Below are 15,950 nucleotides of genomic sequence, written 5' to 3' on the forward strand. Positions count from 1 at the left end.
AAAGGAAAGGAAAGGAAAGGAAAGGAAAGGAAAGGAAAGGAAAGGAAAGGAAAGGAAAGGAAAGGAAAGGAAAGGAAAGGAAAGGAAAGGAAAGGTTTAAGAAGAATGGAGTCTCTGAAAACCTGAATTTCTTTTCACATTGCCTTGGTGGAAACCAGATAAACACTATTGCAGTCAGTGGCATTAAGAAGGTAAATTGAAGAAGGTTGATCCACAGCTTCAGAAACTTGGCCATTGCACATATAATCTGAATTGTGTATATGGGTGATGATTTAAACGTGCTCTGTAGGTGGATCAAAGCAGCATGCAGCACTACCAAATGCATCCTGTCTTCTTCAAGGCAAGCCCAGTGGTCCTGCTGTGGGTTTGTCAGGGCCTAAACCAGCSCTGGGTCACAGTCAATTCGTACAAATACCCACATGCAATGAAGCCAATCCTGTTARTAATGAATCAGTTATTATACCAGGKCTGCTTTTTAAAGTGCTTGTAATAGTGGATTGTAGCTTTCCCGCTCCTGGAAGTCTGAGTCAATTTATCTTTATATCAACAATAAACCAGAAAGGGCAGAAATCAAAGTAAGCAATGTTTTTATTACCGCTTTTAAATAAAACATTGTGCCAATATTTTCCCCCTAACATTACATCTTTATTTTCTCAAATTTATTGGCAATTGCTATTTATCTTCATTTCTCCTTTCTTTTGCAAAGCTATCTCATCCTTTGATTTGCTTCCCCCAGAGAATGTGGTACCTAATTCTTTTTATTTGTCCTTGATAAATCCCTGATTAATTGTATGTTATAAGCTATCCCTGCATTGTCGTGCCTTTCATTTCTAAATGGGCTTTCTTTTATGAATATAAAGAGCTAAAGCTTTCCTTTCTAGAGCCAAAACCAAATCCAGATTCAACATTTCCTTGAACAATAGCAGGGCACTTCAAATTAGATCTTCAGCGTTGTGGACTCCTATTCATCTGTGAGCAGGAGAGACTCAGACCTTGGTTGGGCACAACCTCTAATAGACAGATCTGCTATAAATGTGGCTGTCACTTCATCTCATCAATTAGGAGGACTCTGCATAATYATTTTCTTCATCCATTTTAGCTTCAAATCTGCCGTAATTTGTTAATTTGTAAGAATTTGAGTTTGGATGCTGGATTCAGGACTGTATTTTTGCTATTTAGAATGTGTCCCGTGTTTGGTTTTGAGCTGACTTGTCCTGCTGGCAGAAAATTAAATCATGCACACACTAAGGGGTTGATGGAAGGAGGCCCTGCAGCCTGGCATTGACAAGCAAGGCACAGCTGTGGTCTATGTTGACATGAGATATGAAAATAAAGTGAAGGCAGGAAAGGAGGAAAAGCAGAGCTGCAAGATCTGTCTCAACCAAATTCCCAAGCCAAGCTCCCTGAGAGGTGTCAAAGATGTGCCTGAAAAAGAAGAATGTGAAGACAGGTCAAGAAAAATACACATATCTACAGATCTAAAATAGACAGTCTGTCAGGAAAATGAGTATGTTTTGAAACCAATGTGCAATGATGCAAAAAAAAAAAAAAAAAGTGTGTCACTTTTACAGAGCTTTGAAGGCAATGCCACACTTAAAGGAAAGGAGAGGAATCGAGGCTCTCTGTACTCCCTGTGAAAACCAATATCCAGATTAACTGTTTTTCAAGAGATTGGGTGGAAATATTTTGAAATCTCACATCCTCWAGAGCAGCTGATCTCTTCCCAAGGATAAATGTCCGATGATAAGGTGGAGAGGCAGCAGACAGAGAAGCAGCCCTGCTCTGACAAAGCCAGGGACTCTCTCAGATCATTTCATTCTCTGATGGTCACGGGGAGTTCGGGCAGTGGCTCTTGGAGCACGGAGGGGAGAGCAGTTGGCTCTTTATTGTGGTTGTGCTGCCAGGGGTGAGCTCAGCAATTCATTTCACACCAGTGGAAGTCGAGYTCCACTCTCAAGCACAAAGTGATGCTGAGTTCCAGCAGCTCTGGGTTTAATGCTGCCATCCTCTGCTCTGCAAAATGAGTTGAACAGCCAGGAGCATCCCAGGCACACGAATGGCCAAGTGTTCTCTATGACTTTGTTGTCTGGGTGATGATGTTAGTTTAATTTGATAGCAGGCTGTGTAGGTAAATGAGCAGGGAAGTTTATGAGTGTACGTGGAGCGTGATTGTAAAATGATGCTGCAGGAGATGGCTCCTCTGGCCCTTGTTGGGGTTCTCCAAACACCCTTGAGCAGGGAGAGAAGAGTCTTGATTAACCCTGGACAAAATTTCTCTGAGACAGAGGCCCAAGGGTGAATCTTGGACTGAAAAGCAGTCATTTGGCAGGCTGGGCAATGCCAGATGTGGTAGAGCCTTTGTGGGTTTGGATTTTAATATCAGCAYAATAGTCTGGAATAGTACAAACCTGCATAGGACCTGAAATTCGAGGCTTTTAAAATTAGTCCTTGTATTTAAAGATTTTTTTTTTATGCCTGTGGGATTGAGTGTTGYAGTTGAGCTGATCTGAGAATAGGGCAGCCAGGGACTTCTCATCCAGAATTGCATCAGAAGTCAAAGGGGTGTTTTTAATGGTTAGAGGTGTGCAGTCAGCTCTGTAGGGTCAAGGAAATGTCACTGCTCTAACAGCAGCTTTGCAGCTGTGGGCTCCATCCTGTCAGACCTTGGKTCACAACTCCCTTCCTGCAGTGGTCCCCTGCTTCCCTTCCCTACCTTTGATTAACACAAGCAATCTCCTTGCTTTTCAAAGGATATTATCCTCATTTATGGAATGAAAACCCTTTAACATGGCTGGACCAGCTTGTTCCTGAATCTAATTAAACAGCCCCAAAGTTTTAGCTCATGCACCTTGGAGCTTTTCAAGGAGAAGTCTCTTTCCCTTCCTCGAGAATGGCTCTGTTATTGTTTTAATGATCRCTTTACCCAGGAGTTTTCACCTCTGTTTCCCTGGAAAAATTAAAGAAAATCTAATATATTGATAGAGATGATCCATTTCATGTGAGTCAGTGACACTCTGACCGTGACAGTACCAGAGAATTCATTGCTGCAGGAGCCCATTGAATCTAATATTAGTGGCTGGGCTTTTAAAGGACACTGGGTAGTTTTATGCCCCGTTTCTACCTGTCTGAGTTAAGATAATGAGGGTAATCTAATATTATGCTTCAGGGCTTTAGTTACCTGCCTATGGGGTTCAGAAGGGAACTCTGCTTCCAGGGACTGTGCAGAGTTTAATTGGCCAAGTGCTTTATCATTTGTGTTTCATTTCCTCTGAAGCCTCAGGTATTGGCCACTGCCAGAGGACAGGTGCCAAACCGATGACACTCAGATTTTGTCTCCTTTTAATATCAGTGGGCTGCCAGGCAGATACACCAATATTTCAGCTCCTCCCCCTCAACTCCAGATTTATGCCATCACCAGAGGAGTTTTCTGGCTTTCCTCCAATGCCCTGAAGAGAAAAATCCATTTTATGTTTCACCAGCACAAACCACGAGTCATCTGGGATTTTAAAACTTCTAGAAGAATCGAGGCATCTGTTATTTATTTAAAGATAACAAAGTGATCTTTCTCTGTCAATGATCTTTTTGATCATTGAAATGAAAATTTAAAAAAAAAAAAAAATCAGTCACATTCATTTAATTTAAAATTATGCATATGGGATCGAGGCTTTTTGTTTTGTCACTCAAAATATATCACATAGCTGTCCCTTGCTTAAGGAAGCCTGCCTGTTAGGAAATTGATTTTTGTTGATATCAAATCTCTGGCAAAACTCTGGCACCTCTCTTATTATCTGCAGATTTGGGATTGCTGTTCTACCCCACAAATGAGCTTTTATCTCCATCTCCAGTGGACTGTACAGCTGCAATTCCTTGGTCCTTCCAGTCGTCAATCTGTTTATCTCCTCCTGAATTATCTGTTGTAATTAGAATACATTTTCTCATCTCAAGGGGAAACCAGCTCCAAATGAGCGTTCTATRAAAGCAATTACTTTTGATATTAGATATCTGTACATAAAAACACAGTATTTCTTCCAATTAAAAAGCACTAATGAATTTTGTGTCTAGAGAGGCCGTAGCCTACGCAATGCTGCAGTTTCTGTGACGCCAAGGAACACAAGATTAGGTTTGTAAGAGGGCAGTGCTGTGTGTGCTGCTCCACTGAACAGCAGATCTGGGGAGAACATGGCTCTGCAAGGACATCATGTTCTTTTTCTTCTCCCCAGCAGGGCTTTTGTCAACACTGATGAACTGGATCCCTCTCCACACTGTGCCAAGATGACTAACACAGTCTGTCCCGCTATGCCTGTCTCCTACACCTGGTCCTCAGTCTTTTTATTTCCTCAGCTATTCCTCTCCTCTTCCTCAAAGCATTGGATCATGGAGTAGGAATCTTGCATTTGGCATGGGGCACCTTTACCAGAGATCTCTGTGGGTTCCTTCCCTCTGCAGACACAGAGCTGCCACCTTTCATCATCTCAAAATAACCTGAATGAGTAGGGAGCTTTTATCTCAAGCTTTTCTGCAAAAGGGATCGTTCCAGAAACACCTTGACCACATTGTCTTCATGTCTTCTTTCTTCATTATCTTTCTTGCATCTGGTTCTTGTCTTCCTTAGTTCTTTGGGGTGRGAACTGTCTTTTTGGGCTCGTGTAGCATCTGCTGCAGTGGGATACTGATTCTGGCCTGMATGCAATGAAAACACTAAGGAATAAAAAGCTATTCTGGCCAAATGCTTACCAGACTTACCACGTAGGATTTAAGAATCCTACTTACCATGGGACTTACCTTGTAGGATTTAAGGATTAGTGAATCAAGATGGTGGGAGCAGAGTGTGTAGGATGGAATAAGGGTCAGCTTCCAGCCCAGATGCTGAGAACAGCCCTGGGCATCTTTATGGAATTTTCCCTATAATGTATTTTGAGCACTTGACAGATGTTCATCAGTTGTGTCTCAGAGTGCTCTCTGCAGCTTGGAAAAGTCCCTATTTTGAAGAAGAAACATATGGCAAGGCACACAAGGGGTTGGGTATTAGTCCTSTTTGCAGGTAATTTCTCCTGATGGCCATAATTTCTGAGGCTGCTGGTTCTGCCCTCTCTGCCTGGCTGGATCCTGTGGGTGGGAAAGGCAGAGCTGCCAAATCCCTTCATCCCTTCACCATCAGTCAGCAGTCGTCTCTCAGATGGATGTTTTATAGGATTGCCTCTCATCTGGGCATCAAGACTGAGAAACACTCTCAGCCTTTCTATTTGGGGTCTGGAGATGAGGTTAATCCACAAAACCACTGCACCTCCCCTTTCTAGAGCCTAAAGGTGGCCTATCAAGTGCTTCAGCTTTACAAGTTGCTGTGCTTTTTTCCTGTTCCAGCCATCAGCTGCAGGATGCTGTTTGTCTTCTCCCTGATGCATCTGCAGAGATACTTGGGGCTGATATCAGGCACCAGGGGACATAAACTTTTCAAGCAAGGACGCAGCAAACTTGACTACAACTATTAAAAAAAAAAAAAAAAAGACTGCGTTTTGGATTTCAGATAAATGGAAGTGCTGGAGTCACTTAAATTAGATGGGGTTTTGTTTGTTGCTCTCCAATTTCCAAAACTCGGAGCTTGTATCCCTGTGGGATATGATTTGCTGAATGTTTCTGTACGTAAAATAAATCTCCACATTCAGCATTCCTTCTGGCTCAGAAAGTGAGCACCTTTTGATATGGGCAAAATTCAGATCAGTTCTCTGGGCAGCAAATCTTACATATTGTGTGGGCTTGCTTCAGGGTCATGGTGRGAGAAACTGATTTGGGATATGGAAAGTTGGGACATGCAGAAATTAAGGGCCAAGCTCTGTTTAACATTTAGATCGAATCATGAGCTAGACACTACCAACTCCCTGTGCTGCGTGCTACTGTTTGCAGAGTTGGCTGAAAGACTGTCAAATACTGAAATAGTTCCAAATAAGATTTTTTTTTCCTGAATATTGTAGATCCTCGTGCTTGGAACTGCAAAACGCTTTTACTTTTTCTGGTTTAATACTGGTGCTCTGAACTGCCGATGCATTCACCAGATTTATGCCTGTGGGGCTGTGCTGGGTGTGTGTGAGARGCAAGGGGGTGTTTGCACCAGTGAACCTTTCTCTGGTGCGTGTTCTTTTAGAAATTATCAATTATTAGTTATTTTTAGGGATCACGAAAATGAAGTTGTAAAGAGCTGGTGAGCTGAGACCTTTAGCTCAGTGTTGAATGGCTCACTCATCTTGCCCTTTCCTTCCTCCTCCTCCAAGCTGCTTTTCTTGTGGATCTGCTTCACTCTGAAATGCAGCTCCTGAAGGAGGAAGATCAATTCTTCACTCCATGCCTGCAGGTATGCCATTCATGGAGGCTGTGACCTTCATCTGAGGATCCTAGCTGCAACAGAACAAGATTACAGAATTAGCACAATACAGTAATTCAAGGTGGAAGCATTAGAGCTGATTCAATGGTTGCAACTGCTCTAATTCCTGCCTCTAAACAGGTGGTTTTATGTAAAAATAGCTTTAAAAAGCATTGTAAGCTGAGCCTTGTTTAAGGTGTTACTGAACCTGTTCCAGAATCTCTGAACCTTTTTATTTTCTTTCCGAAGCTGTAACTGGAAGTGCTAAAAGTCAGCTTTGTCAATCTGTATGGAGTTGCTATTGTCCCTGATCCTTTTTTCGTGGTTAAACTTGGATCTCAGGTTTTTTATTGCSTTACATGGTATGCAGTGATCTTTTCAGCAGAGAAACAAAAAATTGGAAAAGGAAGGAAACAACWGTTTTGTTTGATGAGTTTAATGTTTCCTGTTAAAAGAGAGAAGTGTTKCAGGAATCACAGGAAAAACTTATGGGTAACTATGCCAGGTTTTTTTACCTATGCCAGGTTTTTTAGAAGGAGATGTTTTATCCCCTCCTTTAAAGGTGCTAGGAACTGAAACACTTTCCTGTAGCTATTCAAATGTGCAGATGATCTAAGTGTAGATAAAGCTCAGAAGTTTGGCTTTGGAGCCCTTTTCCAGCTAAGGCTGAGACAGGCCAGCAAGGACATTTTAGAGATTTTGCAGCAGTTCTATCAGTGTCCTGACATTCTATTATTATTTTCAATCACTTATTTTTATTTTGATTTGTCAAAAGTTTAATTTTGTCTGAGAACCTTGGCTGAACTTGATTTACAGCTGCCTGTAATTGTGTTGCAAATAAGAAAAAATGATAGTAAAATAATCACAGCCATAATCTGATCTAGCTTTTGCCATAGTTTTTCATATAAATCTCCTTAGTACTTTTCCCRTTGTGACAGGGTTTATGATGAAAAATAGAAGATCTATTTTCTTCCTAGAAAATTATGCATCYTGTGGAGTAATTAATCTGGTTAAGGGACCAAAGCTGGTTCGTTCTGCTCTCCTTTTTCCCAACAATTTCTGTCTTACACAGAAATCTCTGCAGTGAGAGCAATAAATTTGAAATGAATGACAGACACTAATTATTTGTGACCTCATTGTCATCTGCAGYGTTGAGCGGGCTATGACCATTCCCCAGTCTATGAGCTGCCGATATTTTTAGTCTATAAAATTTAAAGAAAAGACAGCTTTAAAAATAGCAGCTCACTGGGCATCCCCTTTGTGCACATCCCCATTTCAGAGCTGGCCCCATGATCTCAGTCCTTGGCTCTGGCTGTCAGCAAAGCTGCTGTGCCTTGTTTGCCCTCACTGGCATCATGGGCCGTGGAAAAATGGGTGAAATGGGTGAAATGGGTGAAATGGGTGAAATGGGTGTGAGTTAGGGCTGCAGGTGAGTCACCCAAAGATGGGAGGAGCTGGAAATCTGCAGTGAACTTCAAAACAAGAAGAAAACAGAAAAACGCTCTCTGAGGAGGGTCTGGAGGATGTGCTGGAAGGTTCATGTTCACCTCTGCTTCAGCCAGACTGGGGATGCTCTGTCCCATCCCCTCTCCTGACCCCATCCCTTAACCCCARCCTGGTTTTGGGAAGATGCTGCTGAGCTGTCACTCCTTTTCTGTTTTGTGAGAAGGCTGAACAATGCAGTAACTGCAGATTTGGGGTTAGCAAATCATCATCGTGATGGGAAAAAAACTCTTTGCTGAGGAGACGTTTGCTGAAGCAACAGCAAATCAACTTTGAGATGAAAATGCAATGCAAATATGTAAGACATGGTTATATTGGGTCTAGCTAACCAACCATGCACTGAAGAGCATTAAAGAGTAATTGCTGCATCCAACTAGAGCTATTCTAGAAGAAGGAAGCAAAGTGATATAATTTATTTAATTGCTGCTGTATACTGGTCAGTGTTACTGCATTGCTGGGATAATTGTCAGTCAGATTAAGCAATAATTTGGGCAGGGAATGGAGAAAAAACCTCACAGCAATATGCTCAGAGAGCAAGTCAGACATGTGATGGCTCCTTCCCAGAGCAAGATCAGATTAGCAGCATGAAGAGCTAGAATATCAGATTTAGGAAAAAAGGTATATGAAATAATTGGCATTATGCAKGGCTTGGCAGGCTGTCTAACTGATTCTCCCAGAAGTAGAATAGCCAAGTGCTTGGTGCTTCCTGGGGGTTGGAAGTTTCATTCTCACATTACTTGTGCTGTAAAACCTCAAGTGTTTTGTTCCATAAACKGCAAGAGCAGATAGCTTGAAGAGTAAAATTTTCAACTACTGGAATTAAATTGTTGCTTAAAGTCAAATGAGCACCCCACATCTTGGAGACCCTTTCATTAAAGCAGGTCAGTTAATTTTAATGAAGTCATCTTCAATTTGCTTTGATGTTTTATCAGAACCCAGCCCAGATGCTTCCAAATGATCATCAAATGAATTTCCACATTATGGTTTTTCAAGGACATAGACTTTGTCAAGTTTTTTGGTTTTATTTTTTACTTTTAAAGTGCCTAACTTTCCTTTTTTTTGAGGGCACTGCTGACTTTTCTTTGAAACTGAGCYCCCTTTAAGATTCCCTACATTGGGCATGTAAAGCAGAGTCTTACAACAACACTGCTGTTGGTGTTTGTTAAGTCTAAGACTGTACCATGCAGGAAATTGGGCTGCTGTGGTTTTCCTTTTGGGTGGSAAGAGATGTAGAATCTCAAACATGTAATTTCTGTAATTACTCAAGCAAGGAATAATTGTCAGGCCAGGCATGGAGGGGTCTTCTGTTCTAATTTTTGCAAAGTCAAAGTGCCAAGTAGCCTCTCATCCTAAATTGGAACAAAAAGGACAAATGTTACAATTTTCTTCAGAATGAAGCTCGCTAAAGTATTTTCAGAAATATTGAACATGGATTGAAGTGCTTCACTTAATAAGCTCAAAGAATTTCYGTGATGAGTTTTAGTCATGTTTCAGTAGTGATGAGGAGCGTGATGAAGGCATCAGAGACACAAACATGAGCAAGGTCCTGACTCGGGATCACTTCTTGCAGTATTTATAGACAGTGTCTGCAATTCAGCAGCAGAATTCCTGAGCACTGCAGCCAATCAGCCCTTTTATGTTAATTTGTGACTGCTTGTGTAGTTGCACTTTACCTTAAGCACGGGATTTTGTCATAAACACTGCAGGAGAAAATGCAAATCTTCACTCTTTCCAGACCAGTAATGAACCTCTGTCTCTCTGTTCTGTCCTGTCATTAAGCAGAGATGGTGCTGGAGCTGTAACAAGTAAGAATATTGTTAGAAGAGGTGCAAGAGAATTCTTTCACAAGGGACTGAACTGTCCCCCTTAATGTGGCTCAGGGAAGTGTTTGTACCGCCATGTGTGTTTGTTGCTGGCAAATGCTGACAGTTTCTTTCTTTCTTTTTAATCATTTATTTGAAATAATGACATTTTCCTCTTGAAAAAGTCTTTATTTGGAAGAGTGTTGAGCGGGTCAAACTCTAATTGCTTTGCTTAGTGTCATAAATGATTTTGGGGATATTCACACATCCCTGTATGGTATTCCCAGGATTATTATAAATAGCTTTGTAACTTATAATGACTTGTTGATAATGAGCCTTTTGGAAAGGAAAGCTTTGACATTAAACACAKGATATTTGAGGAGCTTATTTATGAGAATTCAGCCCCAAATTAAATGCCTGTTGCCATGGAAGAGGTTCTTGGCGATGTGATCATATGGSCATTTTCAATGTTGGTTTAGTTTTGCTTTGCATTTATTTTTGAGTTGACCAGAGAATAAAACCTGTAAATTCACTGTTGACTGGCCAATTTCTCAGCATTTACCAGGTGTCCAAACTTTCTGCTGCTATGAGCTGTACAGAGCTGAGTATGTCACATATTTCATTTGTCAGATGTGAAGTAAAGAGGAAATCTGGAGTGATTCCCAGGTGAGAGACAGTGTCAGCTCCCTTAAAATAGTTTTAGCACATCTTTGTGAGAACAGACTGGGCAGGGTGTGGAGTTGAGTCCAAATCTGTTGACTCACACAGAGAAATCAGATTTACTCTGTATTTCCTGCCCAGCAGAATCTGTTGACCAATCCATATCTCTGTCCCCAACATGGGACAAACCTTGACAGAGCTTGCACAGGTCTTGGAGTCACAGGGCAGACACCAGAACTGACATTATTGGGGAGTTAAACTGGCACATCCACATGTGGATGTGGAAATTCAACATCTCTCCCTTAAAATGAGTGAAGCTGTAATGGGCTACACTGGGAAACCCTCCTGTTCTTATGGGGAAAATTTTTTCTTAATTATCTTAGCAATAATTAGGCATTTCGGAAAAAGAAGAAATCGTGGAAGCTGCTAATTGATTCTTTATAGTTTGCTCATTATGCACAGATACTACAAGATGTGTTGATTTGGACTCTGGCTGSAAWAGCTGAGGATAATTTCTACAGGGCYATGAGMGCTGAGCTTCCTGGGAGTTCAGATCTCATTTATCTGAAAACATTCTGTGGTCCCAGAAGAGGTTCTATCCACATCTTTTCTACTAATAATTTGATTTTTATTTTTGTATCTGTTTCATGTAGGTCTGGCAAAGCCCATGGGATTAGTTGAAGGTCCAGGAGGCCTGGGCCAGGGGGGAATGGCTGCTACCCTGAGAGACGACAGCCACGAATCAGAGACTAAATATGAAGAATATGGTTACAACGCCCAACTCAGTGACAGGATATCACTGGACAGGTCCATCCCTGACTACAGACCAAAAAAGTAAGTTGAATTCTGYATTATTATTATTGGGAGTAAGGGGTTGATTATTGTTCTGTTGACCCATCCTTCTCCTCATCCCTTCCTGGCTGGAATGTGAAGCAGTGACTGGCACAGACACCCCTGAACTGAGTGAAAATTCATAGACCAACTGCCATCTCAGGCATGGAGTGCCATATTAATGCATAACTGATTCTGTCAATAGTGCAATAATATGCACATTCAAGGCCTCAGATCAAAAACTGTATCTGAATTTCAGTTCTTACTGGGTTTGGTTCATTTAGAAAAAGCCTTCAGAGGTGGCAGCTTTAGTCTGAGATTCTTGTAGTCACGTGCAGTGGGAGTGGGGCAGTGCAACAAACACTTTATAGGCACTGGTCTCCTAAAAATAACCCAAATTTATCAAAGCAACTGTCTTTAATTGCATTTGATATTCTTAGAATTGTTTAGTCAGGGCTTGCAGTGTGCTGAAACACGGGCTAAATGCAATCCATCGGGGTCCTGTAATTGCAGTGAGATTTTTTTTGTCTTTGGAATGCGTGTCTATTTTTATTCCGGTGTTTATAGTCTTCACACGCCTGTGCTATGCTTGACATTGCAATTACATGTTTATTATTTGCACTGATTTATTATATTTTGTATTAAATAACTTTCATATCTTTCATATTTATGGAGTTATATATTTTCCAGATGAGACATCCGCACTGTCATGCCATGAATGACAATCAGTAATGTCTTAATGCAGAGGAGATCAGMAACAATGCCTAGTTGCTCTCAGGAGACAGAATTGAAAAGAATACTTAATTAATTTCTAATAATAATCTTCTGTTTTAAAAGACCCACTGGGGCTCCTAGGCAGAACTGAAAGTTAAATAAAAAAGTATCTTATTAAGCAGTGAGAAAAGTTTAGCCAAGCAAAACAGCTGTGCTCTGTGAGTAGATTGCAATTGAATTAGGATTTTAGGCAGTTCAAGCTGCCAAAAACAAAACTTCAGCTTAACTACAAATTTCATTAGCTGTGTTACATATTAATCTGATCTCAGAAGGATTGACTCAGCGCTTGTTTTCTCAAACCCTTGCTACAGAAAAGAAAACCCAGGTAATAGGAGTGGTAAAATAGAAAACAATTTATGGCCTTGATACCACATTTGATGCAAATACACTGACTTTTTCAGTGGTCTCATCTCTCCTTCTCTCTTGATGTGTCATAGAAATCCCCATGGGATTATGTTGGGGATAAAGAACTCTGTAGTTATGCAAATATTGGAGCTGTGCATCAGATCTGGCCCAGAGACCCCTAAAGTGAAAGTGAAGTTTCCCAGATGAAGGTTGGTGAGGTCTGACCTGGCTGTTCCTCGCTGCTGTGGCCGGGGGATGAGGATAAATGAGGTGTGTTCTGCTGGGAAATGCAGGAGCAGAGGCTGCAGAGCTTGAATCCAGCTCAGCAGCTCTCAGGAGCATGAACATKTGCAATGTTTCACATCAGATCATGCTCTCCCCACGCTTTCAGAAGCTCTGAGGAGTCATTCAGATGGGTTTCTTGATGTTCTCATGGTGGGTATCTCATCATGAAATGTCTGGGGTGCTTGGGGAGCTACCTTCCTTGTCATGTTTTGACACCTCTGAGGTGGTTCTGGTTAGATCTAGATGCTGCAATTGATGCACTTCTCTCTTGATGCTTATGAGTCACAGGAAAGCCCTTCAGACTGAATTTGCTTTGGAAAATGAGTGAAAGTGTGGAGAAGGTAGAAACTCTTGGTGTAAGAAGACTTTTACCCACTTGGRTGGYTTGAGAGCAGCCCTGAGGARAAGAACACSCTTGTCCAAYTTGTCTGTGCTGACTTTCCCAGTGGYCTGACCTCTCCATTGCTGAGCCCTTCCTGGTTTGCTTGTGATTTATGTTCGTGTCATTCCCAGAACTGTTCATTTTTAAAAAGGGAGGGATTTTCATTTGTAAATTGAGAAGCAAGGTAGAATCAATGTCCAAGGCCATGGCCAAAGTGAATAAAAACACCTATCTGAATTTGCATTACCAAAGTATTAAACTCTACTTTCTCTCCATTCTGGTTTCCGTTTAAAATATTCGATCTATGTATTTGCACACATCAGTAGGTATTAAAGATATGAACTGGGAGAAATTATATTCMAAATCTGCATTGCATAAGCACAATTTATGAAAGTAAACATGATTTCAGTATGCAAACTTGGGACTTGTAATGTTCCAAGCTTGATCAGAAATATTGTATTTTAGTTCATTTGAACTCCYCTCTTACTGTTGTTCAYMATTTTATTCTGATAGAATAAGCCTKCTGTTCCATCTACAAGCATAAGTTCATAAACATTTGGCAGTTTAATTGCTTTTCAGACGGTATTTTCACCCCTATGCAGCAAATTAAAAAYCATGTTGCACTACAGAGGTGCACAGTCAGCCAGTGTGACCTTGAAGGCTCCAGAATTGGAGTCACCTCCCYGTCCTTCCACTGCAGCAGAGTCTCAGGGCTCATCTCCTGCCCTCGAGATGCTTTTCTCACATTTTGCTCTGCTTTCCTACCTGCTGCTGCCACTGCAGATATTCCTTTTAGCTCAGAAGCTTTTTCTTTAGGATATGAATTTCTGTCTCTTTCTGTCTCATTTTCTCCTGTACAGGAGATAAGAGCAATTCTGTGCTGTGCTGTGTTTGTGTGCCAAATAGAAGCAATGGCAGTAAACAGCTTTCTTCTGATTACAAATCACACAATAATTACAAAATTATAGTTTAATCCWAGTGTGGTATAATAAATATATCTCAGCTTTTTCTTCTCAATATCAGAGATTTTTAAATATTCATCAGAGATGTATAAATAATATAATATTTGTCATTTTTCAACGAATATATCACTTTAGAAAATACATCGCAGAGAGCTCAGAGTGTTTGAAGTCCTGATCTCTCTTYCCAGCAGTAAAGTATTAGCAGGACTTCTAGCCCTCACTAACACATCTTATTTCCTCTGTGCAATGGAAGAAAGAAGCTTTTCTTGTAAGGAACAGGTTATTTTTGCTTTGGAAGCACACAGCTAAGCTAGAGCTTGCTCTGTAATTCTCCAGGAAAAGTGTTATTTGATGGCGAAGTGTTATTGGATTAATTTCCATATGTGTTCTTCCATATTTAAAATGAGAGTCATGATCAAAAAAACCTGAGCACTTAGTGAAAATAATCCACTGATGCCAGTGAACCTGGAGTGTGGGAAAGCTTGAGAATGTGAATTCATGTCAGCAATCCCTCCCAAAATGTGTAGATGTGCCATAGTCCTGAATCCAGCCTTTGGGAATGCTGTGAATTGTGCTGGGCTCTGTCCATGCCTTTCTTAAACAATGCCAAAGGGAAAATGTTTGATTGAATATCAAAACCAGACCTGGAGCATCAAAGCTGAGATTTTGGTGGAGATTCTGCACATCCCAAAGTCAGCCACCCAAACCCCTGCAGGCAGAGGAGAGCAGGTTTCCTTGTGTGGCTTCACCAGGCTGGCAGAATTCACCCTCCTGCCCTTTTGGGGGAATAGCAGCCTCCACTGCTGCCAGCTCCAGCACAAAATATCAGCCTCTGCTCCAGYAACAAAGGATCAGACTCAATCCTTCCCAGTCATGCATGAAGGCAGAGGTGCTAAAGCCCCATATGACAGCAGCTTTCGACTTTATCATAAATAAAGAAAGTAGAAAAAGTCCAAAACCTTAGGGAGTGTCATTCAAAGGCAGGGGGGAAAGGCCCCCCAAATTTACAAAAGCTGTTTGTTTTACTGTGTAGCATCCTGGAAAATTGGGAAGTGTCAACTAAYCAGATGCTTTCAAACATCAGCTCTGTCTCTCAGGATAACATGAATTCCCCTGTCCTTTTTGATGCCTTGCTGGATAGCGAAGGGTTGAATTGAACAGGTGCAGCACCTGAAAATCCAGCATTTTCTATCTTTCCATCACTCRAGTTTGCAACTTAAATAACTTCAGGGGTTTCTTTACATGCAGGACACATCCACACACACAGAGACACACACACAGGCACTTGTCAAAACCACTTGCTGTGATGCATTATGCATACTTTTGAGAAAAGTTAATATGATCCTGGAGCTTCCATAATGGCTAAATTGGCTTTTACACAAAATTGTCGCTGCTCGGTGAGGATCTTTAATTTAGCTGATCTTTTTTTTGTGCAACTGGATGCTGAGTGCATTGTGGCAGTTCAGTGATAACAATAATATTAATATATGGATTCACTCTGCTGGCTCTATCAGCCAAAGAAGATATTTCTTTGTGTTACGGTCATGGATGTTTGTATTGAGAAAATTCAGCCCCAAAGAACAAACTTATTAATGCCGTGGCAACTCAAGTCTTTAGCCATAAAATGCAGAGAAATCTGGGTCTCGAGGAAATTGCTTTCATTTATTCAGTTCTTTTATGGAGGCGAGCATTTTTGTGGTTTTTCTATAGACATTTCACAATAGCAAAAGAATTGCATCTCTAGGGCTGCGAAGTGTAATTAATGGTTCAATCCGCTCCATACCTAAGGAAAAGCTTTTTTAATTACCTATCAGAAAGAATTCTGGAATTGATCAAATAGTGCTATCAAGGGGGTAAATAGACCTCTGATTTGTTCATTCCAAGGTTTAATAACAGCAGCTGGAGCGAGGAGAGAACTGGAGCAAAGCCTTTCTGTCCGAGATGGTCCTTAGTGACCAGCGAGCTCCGGCCGCAGGAGAACCACCACGATCACCTTTCATTCTGACCTTTTCTTTTGCTGCTGGGTCTCTGTGGAGTGGCTGTGATATCTG

At 41.2% G+C, this 15,950-nt stretch overlaps 1 protein-coding gene across 1 annotated transcript in view; it reads left to right on the forward strand.

Moving 5' to 3' along the window:
• The window catches only part of GALNT9 (polypeptide N-acetylgalactosaminyltransferase 9), a 123,602-nt gene that overhangs the window by 13,975 nt on the left and 93,677 nt on the right, over window positions 1-15,950 (forward strand). Inside the window, exon 2 of the mRNA XM_057369101.1 lies at window positions 10,974-11,154. Coding sequence (XP_057225084.1) covers window positions 10,974-11,154 — 181 coding nt within the window. The remainder of the gene's footprint in view (window positions 1-10,973; window positions 11,155-15,950) is intronic.

The sequence above is a fragment of the Malurus melanocephalus genome, unplaced genomic scaffold, assembly GCF_030028575.1.
Source record: "Malurus melanocephalus ecotype Western Australia unplaced genomic scaffold, MMel_1.1 scaffold_102, whole genome shotgun sequence".
In the NCBI taxonomy this organism is placed as follows: domain Eukaryota; kingdom Metazoa; phylum Chordata; class Aves; order Passeriformes; family Maluridae; genus Malurus; species Malurus melanocephalus.